The sequence below is a fragment of the Dipodomys spectabilis genome, unplaced genomic scaffold, assembly GCF_019054845.1.
Source record: "Dipodomys spectabilis isolate Male_0828 unplaced genomic scaffold, ASM1905484v1 ptg000136l, whole genome shotgun sequence".
In the NCBI taxonomy this organism is placed as follows: Eukaryota; Metazoa; Chordata; class Mammalia; order Rodentia; family Heteromyidae; genus Dipodomys; species Dipodomys spectabilis.
Window position 1 is genome coordinate 13,069,332 of NW_024870813.1, and position 18,160 is coordinate 13,087,491.

The window sequence follows — 18,160 nt, forward strand, 5'->3', positions numbered from 1 at the left end:
GTCAGCAGTCTTTCAAGAAGACCCTCAGTTGTGGCCTAATGGTGTGACAAACGGTTTTGTCTGAGATTCACCCACTGGGTGGATTCCATCCCACCCACCTGGCTGCCCTCACAGGAGGCAAAGGGCTTAGACAATGCTCACCGACAGCGTAGGGGTACCCTCATCCTCCACAGTGACTACCAGGTGGTAGAAGCTCTGGCGCTCACGGTCAGGCGGGGCAGGCCGAGTGGCGATCTCGCCGCTGATGCGGTCCATGCGGAAGGTCAAGTCCTCATTGCCCTCAGTGATGTAATAGGACAGGATGCTGTTGATCCCAATGTCACGGTCTGTTGCTCTCACCTGGACCACAGCAGTGCCCCCGCCCACGTTCTGGGAAGAGAAGAGGAAGTAGTCATTCCAGGCAGGAAGTCTGTTCCCTGTTCATGCTAGTAATGTCAAGTTCATTTACAGATGAGCAAACTGAAGTAGAGTGAAGGGAGAGGTGCAAGAGCCAATCTGTGGCTGGATAGTGGGACTGGTCCCCACCCTGTGCCACCTGCTTCATGAACATCCCACGATACCCAGCAGTGCCCAGCAGAAATCTTCCTGCATCAGCCCAGACTTATGACTGAGGAAAAATGCAGTTAAATTAAATCATATCATTTATTTTGTACCAATACTGGGGTTTGAATTTAGGGCCTAGGTGTCCCTTAGCTTTTGACTAGCATTCCTTCACTTGAGTCACAGCTCCACTTCTGGCTTGGAGTGTGTGTGTGTGTGTGTGTGTGGGCGCGCGCGCGCGTGCGTGCGCACGCATGTGCGCATGCACAGTTTATTAAAAATAAGAGTCTCATGGGCTTTCTTGCCTGGGTTGGTTTCGAACTGTAATCTTTAACTCTAAGCTTTCTGAGTAGCTAGGATTACCTGCATGTACCACTGATACCCAGCTAAAATGGAAGTATGTGTGTTTGTATGTGTGTGTACATGTGCTTGCTGGTACTTGGGCTTGAACTCTTAGCTTTTTTTGTTCAAGGCTGGCACTTTACCATTTGATGCACAACTCTAGTTCTGGCTTTTTGCTGGGTAATTAGAGACAAGAGCCTCTTGGAGTTTCCTGTTGAACTGGCTTCAAACTGTGATCCTCAGATCTCAGCCTCCTGAGTAGCTAGGTAGCTAGGGTTATAGGCACCTGGCTAAAAAGCAGTTTTAAAACAGGCAGCTCTCCTTGAGTAAACCTCAGCATCCTGTAGGGTACAAGGATACTTTATTTATTTAGTTAGTGGTGGTCTTGGAGCTTGAACTCAGTATGCTCAAGGCTAGTACTTTACCATCGAGCCACAGTTTCACTTCTGGCTTTTGGAAGTGAGAGTCTTATGGACTTTCCTAGCTCTGAACCACGATCCTTAGATCCCAGCCTCCCAAGTAGCTATGATTACAGGCATGAACCACTGATGCCTGGCACTTCCTTCTTTTTCCTCTTCTCTCCTCTCCTTCCCTGCTCCAAACAGATACCCAGGCTAAGTGGGTGTAAGGGGCATAATTATGAAAAAGCCAGTCCCCATATGAGGTCTGAGAGGGCAGTGGTCCAGGAAGATGTTTACACAGACACTTGGTTGTCAGTTCTTGTTCAGAGTCCACCCGAAGCTGCTCTCACCTCATTCACGCTGACATTGTATCCAAAGGGGCTCTCAATCACTGGAGGGTTGTCATTGACATCCAGGATGGTCACCTGCAGGATGTGGTCCTTCTTCCGTGGAGGGGTGCCACGGTCAGAGGCCACAACCTGAGAGAAAGAAGAGGCAGAGGAGGCCTGGGTCAGGACTAAAGGGTAAGGGTCACAGAGCCTGTGATCCCATGATTCTGAATCAAGAACTGTCCCCTTGTGGGAGAGACTGGGAGGGCGGAGGAATTTTATGGCATTCATAACCCCCAAAATGACCTGGCCAACTCTGGACTCTCCCTATAGCTTTCCCCTTCTGCCCTACACTACAAATGATTCTTGCTCAAGTCTGCCAAGATTCATTTTGAATTGGATTCCAGAGTGTCCAAGTCATCCCTTCCCCTACTCTACTAGTGCCTGTGCTCTGCAATCAGCCAGGTCCTGACCATGACCACAGGCCTGTGATCAGACTCAAGGCTGGCCTTTTGCTTCTAAAGCCTCAGCTCCATGTACTGTGATCTGGTCGCTGACAGTGAGCTCAAGTCCTGACCATGGGCTGGGCTGGGCTGGTCCCTGGGGGTTTTAATATCACTCCTATGGCTACCAGACAGCCATCAGCCTTCAGGATCCCCAGAGGCATAGCACTGGGGTACCCCGATAGTCCTCAGTGCATGGCCAGACAGCATCTCGGTGGACTTTGAGGCCATCATGGCTCCTTATACCTGTACTTGAATGGCATCTCAGCAGAACAGGCCAAGTGAGGGCTCTTTTGGTTTTGCACTGGGGGGAGGGGAGGCGCAGTAAGGGGGTGGGAGAACAAAACACCTGTCCCAGGTCATGCTGTGTTTTTGACAGAGTCAGGGATCTACCACCTCCAGCAAGCTTTCTCTTCTGCTGGCTCTGATGGCAGGGACAGACTCCTCAGCTGCTTGGGCCTAGAACTGAGGACTCTTCCCAGGTCCATCTCCCCTGTGCCCTCTTGGTCTGAGAGTCCTGCCTCAGATTACTTGGTGACAGATGGGAAGCTGATCACCAGGATCTGGTGCCCTGCTGGGCAGTTAGGAGTGACTTGCAGCCTTCAGGGCCAGTTCCTACCTTGAGGATGTAGTGGTCTAGTTCTTCTCGGTCCAGAGGCCTGGCCACAAACACTTCACCGATGGAGTCATTGGTGGTGATGATTTCAAAGGCCCCAGCAATGTTGCCTGAAGCCAGGAAGAAGACCACCTGTTGGAGAAGAGCCGGTGAGGGGTAAGGATTGGTGAGGAGAGGTGCCAGGCCAGGCCAAGGAAGACTGCCTAGCCTCCCCAGACACGCATGGGCTTCTGTCCAGCAAAGATGCCTGGGAAGAGAGGGCTGAGCCACAAGTATTGTGGACCCTCAAAAGCAGGGAGGGCAGGCCCGCTGAGGAGGTGTGTGCCTGGAATTCCAGTTAGTCAGGAAGTAGAGGTCAGGAGACTTGTGATTTGAGGCCCACCTGGACAATAGTTAAGAAACTCAACCAATAAGTAGGATGTGATGGCCCATGTTTGTCATCTCAGATATGTATAGGATAACAGCTCAGACTAGTTCCAGAAAAAAATGTGAGACCCAGCTGGGCACTGGTGGCTTATGCCTATAATCAAACGGCTGCGATCTGAGCTGGGAAGGTGGCTCAGTGGTAGAGCGCTTGCCTTGCATGCATGAGGCCCTGGGTTCGATCCCTCAGCACCACATAAGCAGGAAAAAAAAAGCTGGAAGTGGAGCTGTGGCTCAAGTGGTAGAGTGCTAGCCTTGAGCTGAAGAGCTGGGGGACAGCACCCAGGCCTAGAGTTCAAGCCCCATGACTGGACCCAAAAAATAAAATAAAAATAAAAAGGCTGTAATCTGAGGATCATGGTGTGAGGCCAGCCCAGATAGGAAAGTCTGTGTGACTCTCATGTTCAATTAACCATCAAAAAGTCAGAAGTGGAGCTGTGGCTCAAGTGGTAGCCTTGAACAAAAAAAGCTAAGGCCCTAGGTACTGGTGTGAGTGCATGTACACACACACACACACAAAGTGAGACCCTATTTGAAACAGCAAAAGAGCAGGAGCTAGAGGTGTGGCTCAAGTGTTAGAGCAATTACTTGGCAAGTTGAAGGCCCTGAGTTTAAGACTCAGTACTACAAAAAGAAGGGTGTGTATAGCTCCAGTGGTAGAACTCAATCCCCAGTGTTGTAAAGAGAGGGAGGAAGGAAAAGAGGAAGGAAGGGAGGGAGGGAAAAAGGAAAGGAGGAAGGGAAAGGTGGAAGGGAGGAAGAGAAGAAGGGAGGAAGGAGGGAGGGAAGAAGGATGGGAAGGAGGGCAGGAAGGAAGGAAGGAAGGAAGGAAGGAAGGAAGGAAGGAAGGAAGGAAGGGAGGGAGGGAGGGAGGGAGGGAGAGAGGGAGGGAAAGGAAGCAGGCCTGTGGAAGCAGTGTGTGTTTGGCAGATTCTTGAACCCAGGTGCCAGCAAAGTGGCCTGAGGGCTGGGAGAATGGTGTGGGCCTGGCACTTGAGCTGCTTGGTGATAGAAATGGCTTAGATGGTCACTGAGGCATGAAAGAGCCTCTGCTGGTAGAACAGATTCTGGCTATACAATTTAGTGCCTACCTGCCCATTGCTGCCAGCATCGGGGTCCCGGGCTTTGACGGTGGCCACTCGCTGGCCTATGGGGCAGTCCTCAGGCACGCTGACCATGGAGTCAGAGGTAAAGTCGAAGCGGGGGCTGTTGTCATTCTCATCCAGCACAGTAATATAAACCTGGAGGGTGGGGTAGACATGGTCAGATGTCTACACCTCTTTTCGCTGCCCTAACCATGAACAGCCTGCTGTGCGTGCAGCTGAGACTAGTCCTCCGATCAGTCCTGGACTACCAGGGCCCTGAGCTCATGTGTTGTCCATGTGGGGATTAGGAGAGAAGGGGATGGCTCCCAGATGGTGAGGAGTCTTGAGGTGGTGGGGACTGAGGCAGCTGTAAAGCCAGGCCCTGGCCATACAGGGCTGAAGATGGGGAGGCTGTTGTGGTACTGGCATAGTCTTCTGTTCTTTCCGGAGAACAGGAGTCCAGATTTTTAAGTGGGCTTAGGTGATGAGTCACATACATGAGGGGGAAATCACGTGTGGGCTGGTCAGGACACATCTGCTGGCCAGGCTCCTTAGAGCAGCCTCTGGATTGAAGGGGAATGGGGAGGGGCCCAGGAGCAGAGCCCATGGGAGGCACGGGGTCCCAGTGGAGTGGTGGCAGGCAGGCAAGGGAGGTGAATTTCTCTCAGATAAAAACCAGCTACATGTAAATTGCCAGCTACGTATTTTTCTTTGCTCATACATTCCAGGTTTCCTGTGGAAAGCTGGATGTGGGTTTGGCCCAGTGTGGGAGCAGCATCTAGTTCCCAGATCACATGTGACAGAGGGCAGGCAGGACCATTTATGGCCCCTGTGTTCAGTGTTGGGGGAGAGTGAGGAGGCAACTAAGTTTTAGGATTCCTAGCCAGGCCTCTTTCTGTTGCCCTGCCCCAGACAGAGCTGGGGTTCAAGCCCCAGGCCTGCTCTCTGTGTGCATTGCATCTGCAGACACCCCTCTGAGACCCTTCACACTTCCTTGCCCTCCAGAACAGGTCTTGATTCTTGGTTCTAGCCTAGCCTCAGTCTTTGTTAGTGGTGAGGCCCACAAGGAAATGAGCCAGGCTTTACAGCTCTGTCAGTTCTCCTACTTACTAGCTGTGGGACTTCGGAAAGAGTTACTCAACCTCTCCGGTTCTTTATTTTCTCAGCTGAAAAGTGCACCCAGAAGACTAGCTAGCTGGGAGGCTGGGAGAGATAAATGAGCAAATGAGAAAAGTGAGCAAACATTAAGGGGGTAGATCTAATGTAACAGACCTTTTCCCTTCTGTCTGGTAGACCACAAAATTGTCCAAAATCATAAACACTGGCTAGAGAATTTATTCTCTGAAGCCTTTGAGTCCCAGTCTGATGATTTAGGAAATGTGAATAACAATTGGACTCTATCTTCCCTCACTGGAGTTAAGGTTTAATTCAAATTTGTCATGCTTTGTACACTCTGTTCTCTCTGGCTGACCTGACATTTCTTCTTGGCTACACATTCTTCAGAGCTCAGTTGAGGCCATTTCCTCAGGGAAGCCCTCCAGGATTTCTCTGTCTTTTGGGGCATACATTTATTGGTATGGTGACCTGATCCACTGGCTTTCTAAATCTGTCTTATGCTTGTGAAGACAAGGACAGTGTCTGTCTGAGTTTGGTCTCCTCGCTGAACTTCAAGCCCAGGGAGACCTCTGCCATGCTTACAAACACTGATCATGGTGGTGGTGAAGTGGGGTAGGAGGCAGCCTCAGTGGGTGACAGGAGGACCCAGGCTCCTTGCCCATCCTCCAGGCTGCTGAGTGCAGCTCCTATGGCAGAGCCCCGCCCCCTTCCTGTGGGTTCCTCCTGGGGATGGGGGTGGGGAGGAGTCAGGTGGAGGTGAGCTGTGGTTTGGCTTCTGGCCTGGGGAGGATATGGTGCCATCTTTAAAGGGCCCCTCCTGTATCCCCTCGCCGTTGCCTGAGCAGGGGGTAGCACAGTGAGCATCGAGGGCAGCAGTGGGGTGCTCTTGAGGAAGCCAGCAGAAGGGATGTGGGGGCAAGTAGGGGGTAGGCCCTGCTTCCCACAGTGGGGGCCATGACAGGAGGATGATGCAACAGAGGGTGTGCCCAAAGCCCTCATCTGCCAGGGGATGGGCTTAGGTCAGCGCCACCCCTGGGCGGAGGTACTGGGTCACTCCAGTCTGAATTCCCTGACTTATTGTGGCCACCATGAGCTGGGGTATAGCACGTCCTCCCATGTGGGTGAAGGTGCAATTCAAAAGGCCCTACTTTCCCTCAGCACACCTCAGACCCTCTCCTGGGGAGCTAGAGGACACATGGTACCCACCCACTGCCACCCCGAGGACCCCAATCACTGGTTGCCCTCTGAGACCCTGCCAGGGTGGCTGCAGCTAGGCACCTTGGGGACCAAAGGTTCCTCACTCCCTGTAGCTTTTAGCTAGGACAGTGGGTGGGCACTGTCCCTCAAGACACAGGAAAGTGACTCAGTGGGGTGACAGTGCGATTGTCACCAAGGCTAATGAGGTGCTGGGCACCCCGAGACCTCTGAAGGGGTCAGCCCCCTGCCACCCAGGGGCCTCTCAGGGGGCCTCCAGGGCCACACCCACCTCAACCTGCAAGTCTGAGCTTCCTGCTGGCCTACTCCATCCAACCTAAAGCCTGTTTGTCCCTTCTGACCTCAGTGGCTGCCCTCCCCACACCCCAGCACATGCCTAACCCCACCTCACACAAGTCTAGGGTAGTTTCTCTCCTGTACCCACTACTGCTGTGCTGGTGCTCCCAGGCCTGGCCCTGTGCACCTCACTTCAAATTCTCCTTAGTACCACACCAGTCTCCCTAATGGGGCAAGGGAGTCTCCTTTACAGAAGCTTTGAGTGGGACACAACACCTCCTCTGGACCAAACGATGAAGGGCTTCTTCCTCGAGATATAAAATATATCTTATACCCACTTTTTGGAAGGCAGGGTTTTTGCTGAGAACTCACTTAGACCACAGAAAGGAAGCAGAGAGGTTAAGCTGCTTGTCTGGGCCACACAGCCAATTAGGAGCAGGGCTGGGACAAGGCCTCACAGTCCCTAAGCGTGTCCCAACTACTCCTTTCTTAGTGCACCCTCATCCCAGGACCACATAGGGTCTGGGAGAACATGGGAGGGCAGATCTTGGAAGAGGGCACCTAGCTTCTGAGTAAAAGAACAGGAGGCCATGAAGGATCTGAGTGAGAGGCAGCTACAGGTCCATCCACATTCTCTCTCCAGGGGAGGCAGGGAGGTCTGGGGCCTTGGAGAGTGCTAGAAATGAAGAGCCAGTCCCCATGCTACTTACCTTCTGTAGTCAGTGTGGGCGGGAGGAGGCAGGAGGCAGGAGAGAAAGGCAGATGCAGATGGTTAGTGGCAGGGTGCTTCCAGCCCCCACTCTTTCCAGGTCTGTGAGTCCCGATAACCCCCCCCCCCCCCGCCAACCTGTCGGCAGTCTCAGCCCTGATGCCCCTTCCACTTATCTGTAGTCTCAGCCCTGATGGCCCCTCCCCATCTGTCTGCAGTCTCAGCCCTGGCCCAGGTGCCCACTGGCCTCTGTGTGGTCTTATAGAGTAGACTGGGGCTTTGCCCAACCTGTGTGTTGGGGGACTGGGAAAGGCTGGGGTTGGGAAAGGCTGCTGCCATGGGGGACTCTGACACTCACCACAGTGGAGTCCGCCTTGGGGCCCCCGTCATCGGCCACAACTGTCAGAGTGTAGAAATCACCTTTCTCCCGGTCCACCAGGCCCTTGACTGTAATCACACCCTAGAGGAAGGGCAAGTGATAACTTCATAGCCACCAGCCAGAGCCTACTCTGCCCACCTCCAAGAGTCTTGGGCTCCAGCCAGGCCAGGCTGTGTCACCTCCCACCTGCAGGCCCCTCCCCTGCCTGGCCTAAGTGTCCCTTGAGGGAGGCCAGCCATTGCCTGACTTCCCATGGAGCCTGTCCCACACTGGATCCCTGCTCCCCAGCCAAGTGGGCTGGCACCCTCTGTGGGCCCCAGCTGTGTGCCCCTCCACCTCTATCAGAGTTCTTTTCTCAGCTCCATGGGCAGCTGGTATCTGCCTCATTCATTATTCTCACATCTACCCCTAGCCTGGAAACTCTTTGAGGTTTGGAAAGAGGCTTAGTCATCTGGTAATTGGAATGATTCTAACCTTGCTTATTTTCAAAGAAGGGATTCTGATAAAAAAGATACACTAAAGCAAGGATGAGGTTGTACAGATGGGGTTGTAGGAGGCAGACAGTAGATGGGAGGTTAACTGTACCAAACACCTAGCTAAGAATTCACTTGTAATAAAGGATAAAATTTATATCTGGGCTTCTGAACAGCCAAGGTCAAAAGGGAGACATGATGGCTTGCATAGCTTTCTGTGATATCCTATGAAATATATGTATGATATTTTCCCTGGCCCGATCAAGCTCCTAAAACCCTTGTAGTTTACTAAGCAACAGAAATGTCAGAGACTCTCCTTATTGTAGGAGTTGGTTTTAGGCACTCAGACAGAGTTCTGAATACTTGGAATTTCTTGGTTCATATGAGAACATGGGAAGGGGACAGGGCTGGACATTGAGTTTTAAGTATGATGCAAGCAAGGTGGCTCACATCTGTAATCTGCAGCTACATGGGAAATGGAGATAAGAGGCCTGGGCAAAATTAGCCAGTCTGGGCAAAAGTGTGAGGCCCTATCTGAAACATAAGTCAAGCAAATAACTCAAGCAAAGAGTAGTAATGCCTGCCGAACAAGCAAAAGCCCTGAGTTCAAACCCTAATACTGTTAAAAAAAAAAAAAAAAAAGCCAGGTACCCAGGAAGCTGAGATTTGAGGATCATGGTTTGAAACCAGCCCATCCAGACTCATTTCCAATTAACCATTAAAACACTGGAAATGGAGCCATGGCTCAAGTAGTAGCGTTCTAGTCATGAACAAACATGCTAAGGGATAGTGCTTAGACCCCAAGTTCAAGCCCTTGTATTGGTACCCAACCCAAAAATCAAAATCAAAACAAAGAAGAAAAGAACTACAGAGATGTTTATCTCAAGGACATTTTTTTTTTTTTTGGTTGGTCATGGGGCTTGCACTCTAGGTTTGGGCGCTTTCCCTCAACTCTTCAGCTCAAGGCCAACCTCTACCACTTGAGCCACAGCACCACTTCCAGTTTTCTAGTGGTTTATTGGAGATAAAAGTCTCACAAGCTGGGAAGGTGGCTCAGTGATAGAGTGCTTGCCTTGCATTCATGAGGCCCTGGGTTCGATTTCTCAGTACCACATCAGCAGAAAAAGTTGGAAGTGGGGCTGAGGCTCAAGTGGTAGAACGCTAGTCTACAGCTGAAGAGCTGAAGGACAGCACCCAAGCCCAGAGTTCAGGCACTACGACTGAAAAAAGAAAGAAAGAAAAAGAAAGAAAGGAAGAAAGGAAGAAAGGAAGAAAGAAAGAAAGAAAGAAAGAAAGAAAGAAAGAAAGAAAGAAAGAAAGAAAGAAAGAAAGAAAGAAAGAAAGAAAGAAAGAGAAAAAAAGAGTTTTACAAACTTTCCTGCCCAGGCTGGCTTTGAACTGTGATCCTCACATCTCAACCTCCTGAGTAGCTAGGATTACAGGCATGAGCTACCAGCGCCCGGCTCAAGGACATTTTAAGACCAGTGATGTGTATACTGAAGGAGCTCAGTAAATGGTCACATTGGAAGAACCCTCCTGGCCTGCCCCAGCTCCTCACCGTGTTGGTGTCTATCTTGAAGAGGGCTTTAGCCTGGGTGCTGGTGTAGGCGTCAAAGTGGTAGGTGATCTGGTTGAGGTTGTCAATAGAGTAGGCCTGGACCCGCACGATCTCTGTGCCCAGTGCCAGATTCTCCATGATGGTCACCTCATAGGAGGCGTTGGAGAACTGCACGGCCTCATCCAGCTCGTTGAGTAGGGTAACGTAGACACTGCAGAAGCCTTGGTTGTAGGGGGGCGCCTGGTCAGTGGCGGATACATTCATCAGGTAGCTAGTCTTGGTCTCATAGTCCAGGTAGTCCACAGTGATGATAAGCCCTGTGCTCTCATCAATCTCAAACTTCCCCTCTGCACCGGACAGGATACGGTAGTTCACCAGGCCACCGTCCCCTGCAAAGGATACAGGCCATGCAGTTGCAGACAGGGGTGGGGCTCCTTGGTGGCTTCTGAAATTGTCCATGCCAGGGGCTGTTCCCTGAGATGCAAGGTGAAGGCCTTGGCTGGCCCACCCAACACATGCTGGCCCCAAGAGATGTGGTAGAGGAACCCCAGAATTCAAATTGAAGACCCTGCCTTGGCTGTTTAGGCAGTCTCTTGTAGGAGGGGTTTTGATCTAGAAATTGTGAAGACATCCTTAGAGGTGGCCAAATTTCTGCTTGGTTCCTCAGAGTGCTGAGGACATGGTCCCTGTTTCCTGGGAGGTTGGGCCTGCCTTCAGGGCAGACCAAAGCCATGCATGCAGACCAGAGGAAGAAATGGATCTGGCAAAGCCTGAGTACCAGGCTCTGAGCTAGAAGAACAGGCCCCACCCAGCCAGTTTTCTAAGGCCCCTTTATTTTTCCTAGTCCTATGCAAAGCCTTGACCAAAAGCTAATGGGGAGCTTCCAGGACCCAGCATGGCCAATCTGGACTTTGCAAATTTGTGGCCTCTCCTCTGTCTACCCAGAAGCTGAGACAAATCCCCTGGCTTCAGTCTACTCAGGCCTCAGCACCTGTGGGGAGTGACTACAACCATCAAAGGAGCACCTCCTGGACTGGGAGCAGGCTCAGTTGTGGGGAGTCTGAGGGTGACAGGACCAGCTAAGCCAGGAGGGTCACTCTGAGCAGTAGGACTTCTGTGCCTCCCCTGCTTGCCTCACCAGTGTCCCGGTCTGTGGCTCGAACAACGATGACAGACGTGCCGATGCCTGCAGTCTCTCGAAGCCCCAGGCGGCTATACTGTTGCTGTGTGAACATGGGGGCCTCATCGTTCACATCATCCACATACACGATCACCTGTAGGGCCAGGCCAGGGGTGCAATGTTAGGGTGGGGTGGAGACTGGGAGTCTGTGATACCCAGAGTGGGAGCACCATCCATCAAGCCTAGCCACTGTGTTCACCTCCTTGTCCCAAGACCACCTAGAATGTGGCTGATACTCAGTCTTCATCCTACCCTTAGCTCTCCTTCTAACCCTGGGGGTGGACCTGTGAGTAACTAGTGACTTTTTTCTTTTGTGCTTGTCCTGGTGCTTAAACTCAGGGCCTAGGCTCTGTCCCTGAGCTTCTTTTTCCTCAAGGCTAGCTTTCTACTACTTGAGCCACAGCTCCACTTCCGGCTTTTTGGTACTTTATTGGAGATAAACTCACAGACTTACAGACTTTCCCTGACTGGGCTGGTTTTCAACTGTGATCCTGAGATCTCAGCCTCCTGGTGTGAGCTACTCGGTCTGAGGCACCTAGCTGTAACTAGTAACTTTTTTGTGCGCATGTATGCTGGTATTGGGGCTTGAATTTAGGCCCGGGCACTTGAATTTAGGCCTGAGCACTTGAATTTAGGCCTGGGCACTGTCCCTTAGTTTTATTTGCTCAAGGCTGACATTCTACCACTTGAGCCATATCTCCATTCCTGCCCTTTTGTTGGCTAATTGGAAATCAGAGTCTTATGGATTTCCCTGTCAGTCTGGTTTTGAACTGTGATCCTCAGATCTCAACCTCCTGAGCAGCTAGGATGGCAGGCATGACTTTGGGACCATCAACTTTCTCCACAAGAAAAGGGTAAGAGCATCATTACATTGTAGTCTCCATGCTGCTTCTAAGGTGTGAGCAAGACAGAATTAGCCAAGGCCACCAAACATGCTGGACATGGAGTCCATTCAAGTATCTAAATGCATGTAGGTGGTTGGGGCGGAGGATGCCAGCAATCCATTTGTGATTTTTCCAGCACCTTCTGCTGGCTAGTAGCCAACATTGCAGAGGATAGAGGGCAGAGGATCAGCCCTACATGGGGTAAATGGATGGCTGGGAACAAATGCCCAAAGGACAGAATGGCTGAGGACTTGCTACCTAAGTACTAACCCCTGGTTTCCCGGGCCCTGTGTGGGGCAGTGATGTGATTCTCAATGGACCCCTTGTTGGCATGCCATCCCATTGGGATGGTCACTCCTCTGTCCACCTAGAGGTTGAGACAAGTCCCCTGAGTTCAGTCTGCCCTGGACAGTCCACTTCATTGGCTGCTTCCTTCCTGGTGCCCTAGCCCCTCCCACTTTCCCCAGGGAGAAGTTTCTTACTCAAGACTTCATCTCAGAGTTGCTTCTGGGGAGTCTGCACAAGACAGTGGTCATTTCTGAATTATGGAATGAGGTCTAATTCCCCTCATGGCTCATCTGTATGTGCTAAGTTCTCTTTAATGAATGACTATGACGTGTGTGGAAAAATAACCGTTTAGAGGATGTTATGGGCAGCGGTGTTTATAGTAGAGATCATGGCAGCCCCATGCTTCTCTCTGCTATCCCTCCCCATCCCTGAGGCACCAGCAAGGAAGAAAGGGGAGTATAAAGAGGTGCCTCAGAAGCTGGAGGGAGACAAGGGTCTCTCACCCCTTTCAGAAATGGGGGAGATAGGCCCAAGGAGGGGAGTGGCTTGCCTGAAGTCTCACAGTAAAAAGAAGGCTAGAAGAGGACAGGAATCTCCAGGTTTTCAATCCACAAGCTCTTCAGTTCATTCCTCTGTTCTGGGGTGAGCTAGTTCCAGTAAGGGGAGACCTCAGCCTCACTAGAGCCAGGGAAGCAGGAGTGGTATGGGGAGATGGGCAAAAAGAGTCTGTGTGCTGGGTACTGTTAGCTCACACCTGTAATCCTAGCTACTCAGGAGGCTGAGATCTTAGGACCATGATTCAAAACCAGCCCAGGCAGGAGAGTCTGTGAGTCTCTTATCTCTAATGAACTACCAAAAAACTGAATATGGAGCTGTGGCTCAAGCAGTAGAACTCTAGCCTTGGGCATAAAAGCTCAGAGACAGAGCGCATGCCCTGAGTTCAAGCCCCAGTCCTGGCGTGTGCACGCACACACACACACACACACACACACACACAGAAAGGAAAGAGGAGAGAGAAGAAAGAGGAGAGAAGAAAGAGACTCTGTGAAGCTATGATGTATGATTGGCAGCAGGATAGCAGGGCCTCAAAGCAGCCCATACATTTGGCTCCTGATGGATTGCTCCTCTGGGATTGACTCTGGCCTTACCTGGAAGTTTGCTTTTCTGGTTATTGTAAGCAGAACAGGTCAACCTGACTAGTTGGAGTCTGGGGAGGGGTAGGTGCAGGATTTAGGGAGGAGAGAACACACAAGACACAGGGGGAGCGCTCCACTTTGCTGATCCCATGACTTTGGGTTAGCTGAGTTTTCACATCCAAATACTGAGAAAACACTTATGCAAACTAAAGTGCTCAGTCCCCAGCACAGCTGTTTGCAGGCTGGAGTCTTTTAGATTTGGCTTCACTTAGAACTTGGCTAGAGAGATCCTGGGTGGGGCGGGTATGGGGAAATTTGCATGGATCAATTTTGGGAACTCTCTTTCTGTAAACAGAAACCAACTATCCATCTTTTCAGAACTGTGAGCCTTCCCTTTCTGGAGTCCTAACAATTATATAACCAACGGGTTATGGGGAAGGAGCAGGGCAAGAGGAAGAGAAGGGAGGTGGTGGGGAGCCTGGCCACATATGCCCTGCTGTTGATGGTTTCAGCCTCATGTGGAGCAGCAGCAACAGGAGGCAAGGTGGTGTGTGGTTTACAAACCTGAGAGACGCAGCTGTGCAGGAAACAGGCTGGCCGAGTTCTGACAGCACCAGAAAGAGCCATCAGCCCTCTCACAGAACCATCCTGCTTTCTCTGTAGGGCTGTGCTCTCCAATGGGGACAGGACAATAGGAGATAAGTCTGTATTGCCACCCTCCATGCTTCCTGGCCATTACTAGGGCAGTCCCTAGTCCTCAAAGTAGGATCTGGGGCACATTCATGGTCCCTGCAGCAACTCAGACACAGCCAGGAAACTGACCCAGGGCAAAGCTGCAGCCCTGTGCTGTCACCAGGAAGGTTCCCTGTGTCTCTCCACATTTTCCTGTGTCTCATAGGACCAGAAGGGGTTACCAAAGCCCCCCATCCTAGGGGGCAGTCCCAAATTCCTATCCTTAGGTTACTTCCTGGGGACCAGGCAGTGGCTTCTGGCTGCTCTGAAATGCTCTTGTGGCAGGGTGGTGCTGTGGTTAGCACAGTATAGCCATTAAGAGAACAGATCTGAGGATTGCACTTCAAAGCTGGCCTCAGGCAGAAAACTGTGAAATTCTTATCTCTAATTAACCAGCCAAAAGCTGAAAATGGGCTATGGATCAAGTGGTAGAGCACCAGCCTTGAGTGAAAAAGCTGTAGGCCCTGAGTTCAGGCCTTATATCTGATGGGGAGGGAGAGAAGGAGGGAAGGAGAAAAGGAGAGAGAAGGGAAGGGGGGAAGGGAGAAAAGGGGGAGAAAGGGTGAGAGAGAGGAAGAGGAGAGAGAAGGTAGGAAGGAGAGGAGAAGGGGGGGAGGGAGGAGAGGGAGAGAAAGCTGGCTGATTGCCAGGAGGAAGCCTGACTCTTCCCTTCTGCTGGGGGATCCTAAATAAGTTGTGTTAATTTCTTTTTGCCTCAGTTTCCTCATCTGCAAAATGGGTGTTATACGGGGCCCATCTCCTAGGGCAGTTAAGTGTGTGGAGTTCAAGTTGAGGAAGCACTGTGTGACAGTGAGCATGCAAGTGGGGTGCTGCATAGTGTGCCTCACTCCTGTACCCATCAGCAGCATGGCATGCCTTTGATCTGCTTCACACGATGACATTTGGTTTAAAATTGGATTTCCAATACCAAGGCACAGACAGAAGACCCAGGACTTCCCAGAGGGCCATGAGGAGTGCTGAGGTCACTAAGTCCAAGGCTGGGGCTTCACTGATGTTAGTGCTTGTGGTCTGAAAGGGGCCAGCAAAGACAGGCTGTACTATGGGTAGGCTGGTCAACAGGTGTGTAAGAGATTGAGTCACACAGAGAGTGGTGGAAAGGGACCGCCGGGACATACTCTATCTCACCAGGCCCTGTTTAAGGGACCCCTCTGCCATGTCCATCTGGACAGGGGTTACAGAGTGTCAGAGCTGACATTTCATGTTTCCCTTCCCCCAGGCAAAGTGGTTGGACATTTGAAGGATCCAGGCAGGCTCAGGTTGAGTCACCCACCCCATTTGTCCCCTAGAGTGAGAAGTGATGAGTGACAAGCTGGCCAGGTGGTTTCTGCTCATTGTTTCCAGCCTGCGAAAACAGCTCTGGAGATGGGTTGATAAGAGCAGCTGATTCTGCTCCACTCAGCTCTGAGTAAAAGTCCCTGATAGCTCTCCGCCCCTTTCTCCATCCTCTCCCACTTGTGAGTGACAGTGATGTCTGAGGTCTGACTCACTTCCCATTGCTTTAGGGGAAAGGGCGTGGGGGTGGGGAAGAGTAGCTTTCAGGGTCTTTTTTTTTGGGGGGGGGGTGGTACTGGGCTTTGAACTCTGTACTTCCTTAGTGGATGCTCTATCACTTGATCCATGTCCCCAGCTTTCTTCTCAGTCCTCTGTCTGCCTGGTGCTGGCAGGAATGTGCCTATATCACCCTAACAAGGGTTCAGTGTACATGTGGCCACTCAGGGAGGCCAAGGTAGTTTTAGGTGCATGGTGAGGGAGGGAAAAAGTTCTAATCGTACTTTGGGTATGTAGATTAAAGTGTCACATGGTATCCCATAGATATGCATAATTATTATGCATTAATTGAAACTTAAAATATAAGCACCTGTAGCTCACGCCTGCAATCCTAGTCACTCAGGAGGCTGAGAGCCAGAGGATCTGAGTTTGAGGCCATCCTGGGAAGGACAGTCCTCCACATTTCACTGCCAAAATAACCAGGGAAGATGAATGAAGAGAGGAGGGGGAGGGAGAATGCAGTCATAAAGTTCAGTGAGTATCTTACAAAATTCAAAGTTGAGGAGGGGGCAGAGCTGGGAGGGATGGGGGAGAATGTCGAAAGGGGTGACATTGATCAAGATGTATCGGGTGCCAGTGGCTCACACCTATAATCCTAGCTACTCAGGAGCCTGAGATCTGGGGATCATGGTTTGAAGCCAGACTGGGCAGAAAATGACCATGAGACCCTTATCTCCAATTAACTACCAGAAAACTGGAAGTGGCACGGTGGCTCAAAATGGTAGAGCATTACTTGAGTGAAAAAGTTCAGGGACAGTGCCTAGACACTGAATTCAAGCCCCACAACCAACATTCTCCACCCCCCACAAAAGATGCATTATAGTCTTAAAAGGCTTTGTTGAATGGTAACTCCTTTGTACAACTACTTAAATTAAAATGCAATTAAAATATATTGGGGCATAATAAATTAATTATACAGGACTCTAGGCATTCACACACAGTGAGACCAAGGGAGGATACTCTTAGGAGAGAAACACAAAGGTGCAATGCCCATGTGCATCTGATCATATGAAAGAATATTTATCAAAGTGAACTCCAGGAAATGGAACGAGGTTTTTTTCTTTGTTGATGTTTTTGTTTTCTTTTTGTCTTGCTTTTCATTTATCTGTCTTTGGAAGAGCAAGGGGGCACAGAATGAACTCAATAGGGCTGGGAAGGTGTCTCAGTGGTAGAGCGCTTGCCTTGCATGCCTGAGGCCCTGGGTTCGATTCCTCAGCACCACATAAGCAAAAAGAAAAAAAGCCGGAAGTGGCGCTGTGGCTCAGGTGGTAGAGCGCTAGCCTTGAGCTGAAGAGCTGAGGGATAGTACCCAGGCCCAGAGTTCAGGCCCCATGACCGGACCCAAAAAAAACAACAACAAAAAAATGAACTCAATAGACACTATGTTAAAAAGGAACTGTACAATTTGTAGTTGAGGACAGAGGGAAAAACTGGGAGTGAGGAAAGGGGTGCCATTGCCCAAAAAGAAATGTACTCTTTACTTATATAACTGTAACTCCTCTGTGTGTCATCTTTGTAATAAAAATTAAAAATATAAATAAAAAATAACCAGGAATAACCAGGGTTTAAGGCATGGCTCAGTAACAGAGTGACAATCTAGCAAGTGTAAAGTTCTCAGTTCAAATCCTAGTGCCACTAAAACCAAACCAAACCAAACCAACAAAACCCAACACAGTTCATGAGGATTTGGGGAATGCAAGTATTTCAGAAATAATTTTAGAGGCAAAAAGCATTGAGCCTGGACCCAAAAGACATGGGCTAAAGTCCTGATTCTATTACTAGAGACTTCTCTGAGCCTGTTTCACCATATGTAAAGCAAAGTTGGCATCTATACTGCCAAGGTCATCTATGGAGAAACAGGCTCACAGCCAAATGGCAGGTCTCATTTTGGGAGATCCCAGCTGGGTTGGGCCCTTATGCTCCCACCAGCCCTACCCCTAGGTGTAAGTCAGCATCAAAACCAGTAATAGCTCTGCCTCCCACCCTCCAGACCCCAACAGTTGGCCACTTCTGGTCCAGTTTTGGCCTCAGCCCAGCCTGCCTCTGGTCTTACCCTCACTGAGCTCCTCATGGGGCCCAGGTCATGGTTGTAGGCCTCCACCATCAGCACATGGGATGAGTTCCGCTCTCGGTCCAGGGGCCGGGGACCTCGCATCAGGAGCCCATTACTGACGTGGATCCGGAAGTTGTTGCCATGGTTACCTGTATGGTGGGATGCACGAGGCTTAGTCTGGGGCCAAATGCTGGTAAGGAAGAAAGCATTTAGACCTCCCTGGAACATTAATCTTGTCCAAAGATCTTGGGAACCTGGTGAAGCCCACAATGGCAAGAGGGCCACTGTGTCATGATGTCCTCACCTGGCAGGTCTAGATGTTGGGGGCAGAAGTGTACCAGCCTCCTCCTTAT

General features: G+C 50.7%; 2 protein-coding genes across 5 annotated transcripts in view; one reads left to right on the forward strand and one right to left on the reverse strand.

Annotated features, from left to right (window-relative positions):
* Window positions 1-11,069, forward strand: part of Vsir (V-set immunoregulatory receptor) — a 39,409-nt gene extending 28,340 nt beyond the window's left edge. The window contains exon 8 of the transcript XR_006148984.1: window positions 11,057-11,069. The gene's annotated coding sequence lies outside the window, so the exon portion shown is untranslated. The remainder of the gene's footprint in view (window positions 1-11,056) is intronic.
* The window catches only part of Cdh23 (cadherin related 23), a 322,925-nt gene that overhangs the window by 71,641 nt on the left and 233,124 nt on the right, over window positions 1-18,160 (reverse strand). For all 4 annotated transcript variants that reach the window (XM_042690127.1, XM_042690128.1, XM_042690124.1 and 1 more), the window contains 9 exons: window positions 17,808-17,956; window positions 11,104-11,239; window positions 9,966-10,354; window positions 7,914-8,015; window positions 7,557-7,559; window positions 4,246-4,395; window positions 2,735-2,863; window positions 1,634-1,762; window positions 142-369 (listed from right to left, as the gene is read on the reverse strand). In XM_042690127.1, the coding sequence (XP_042546061.1) occupies window positions 142-369; window positions 1,634-1,762; window positions 2,735-2,863; window positions 4,246-4,395; window positions 7,557-7,559; window positions 7,914-8,015; window positions 9,966-10,354; window positions 11,104-11,239; window positions 17,808-17,956 (1,415 nt within the window). The remainder of the gene's footprint in view (window positions 1-141; window positions 370-1,633; window positions 1,763-2,734; window positions 2,864-4,245; window positions 4,396-7,556; window positions 7,560-7,913; window positions 8,016-9,965; window positions 10,355-11,103; window positions 11,240-17,807; window positions 17,957-18,160) is intronic.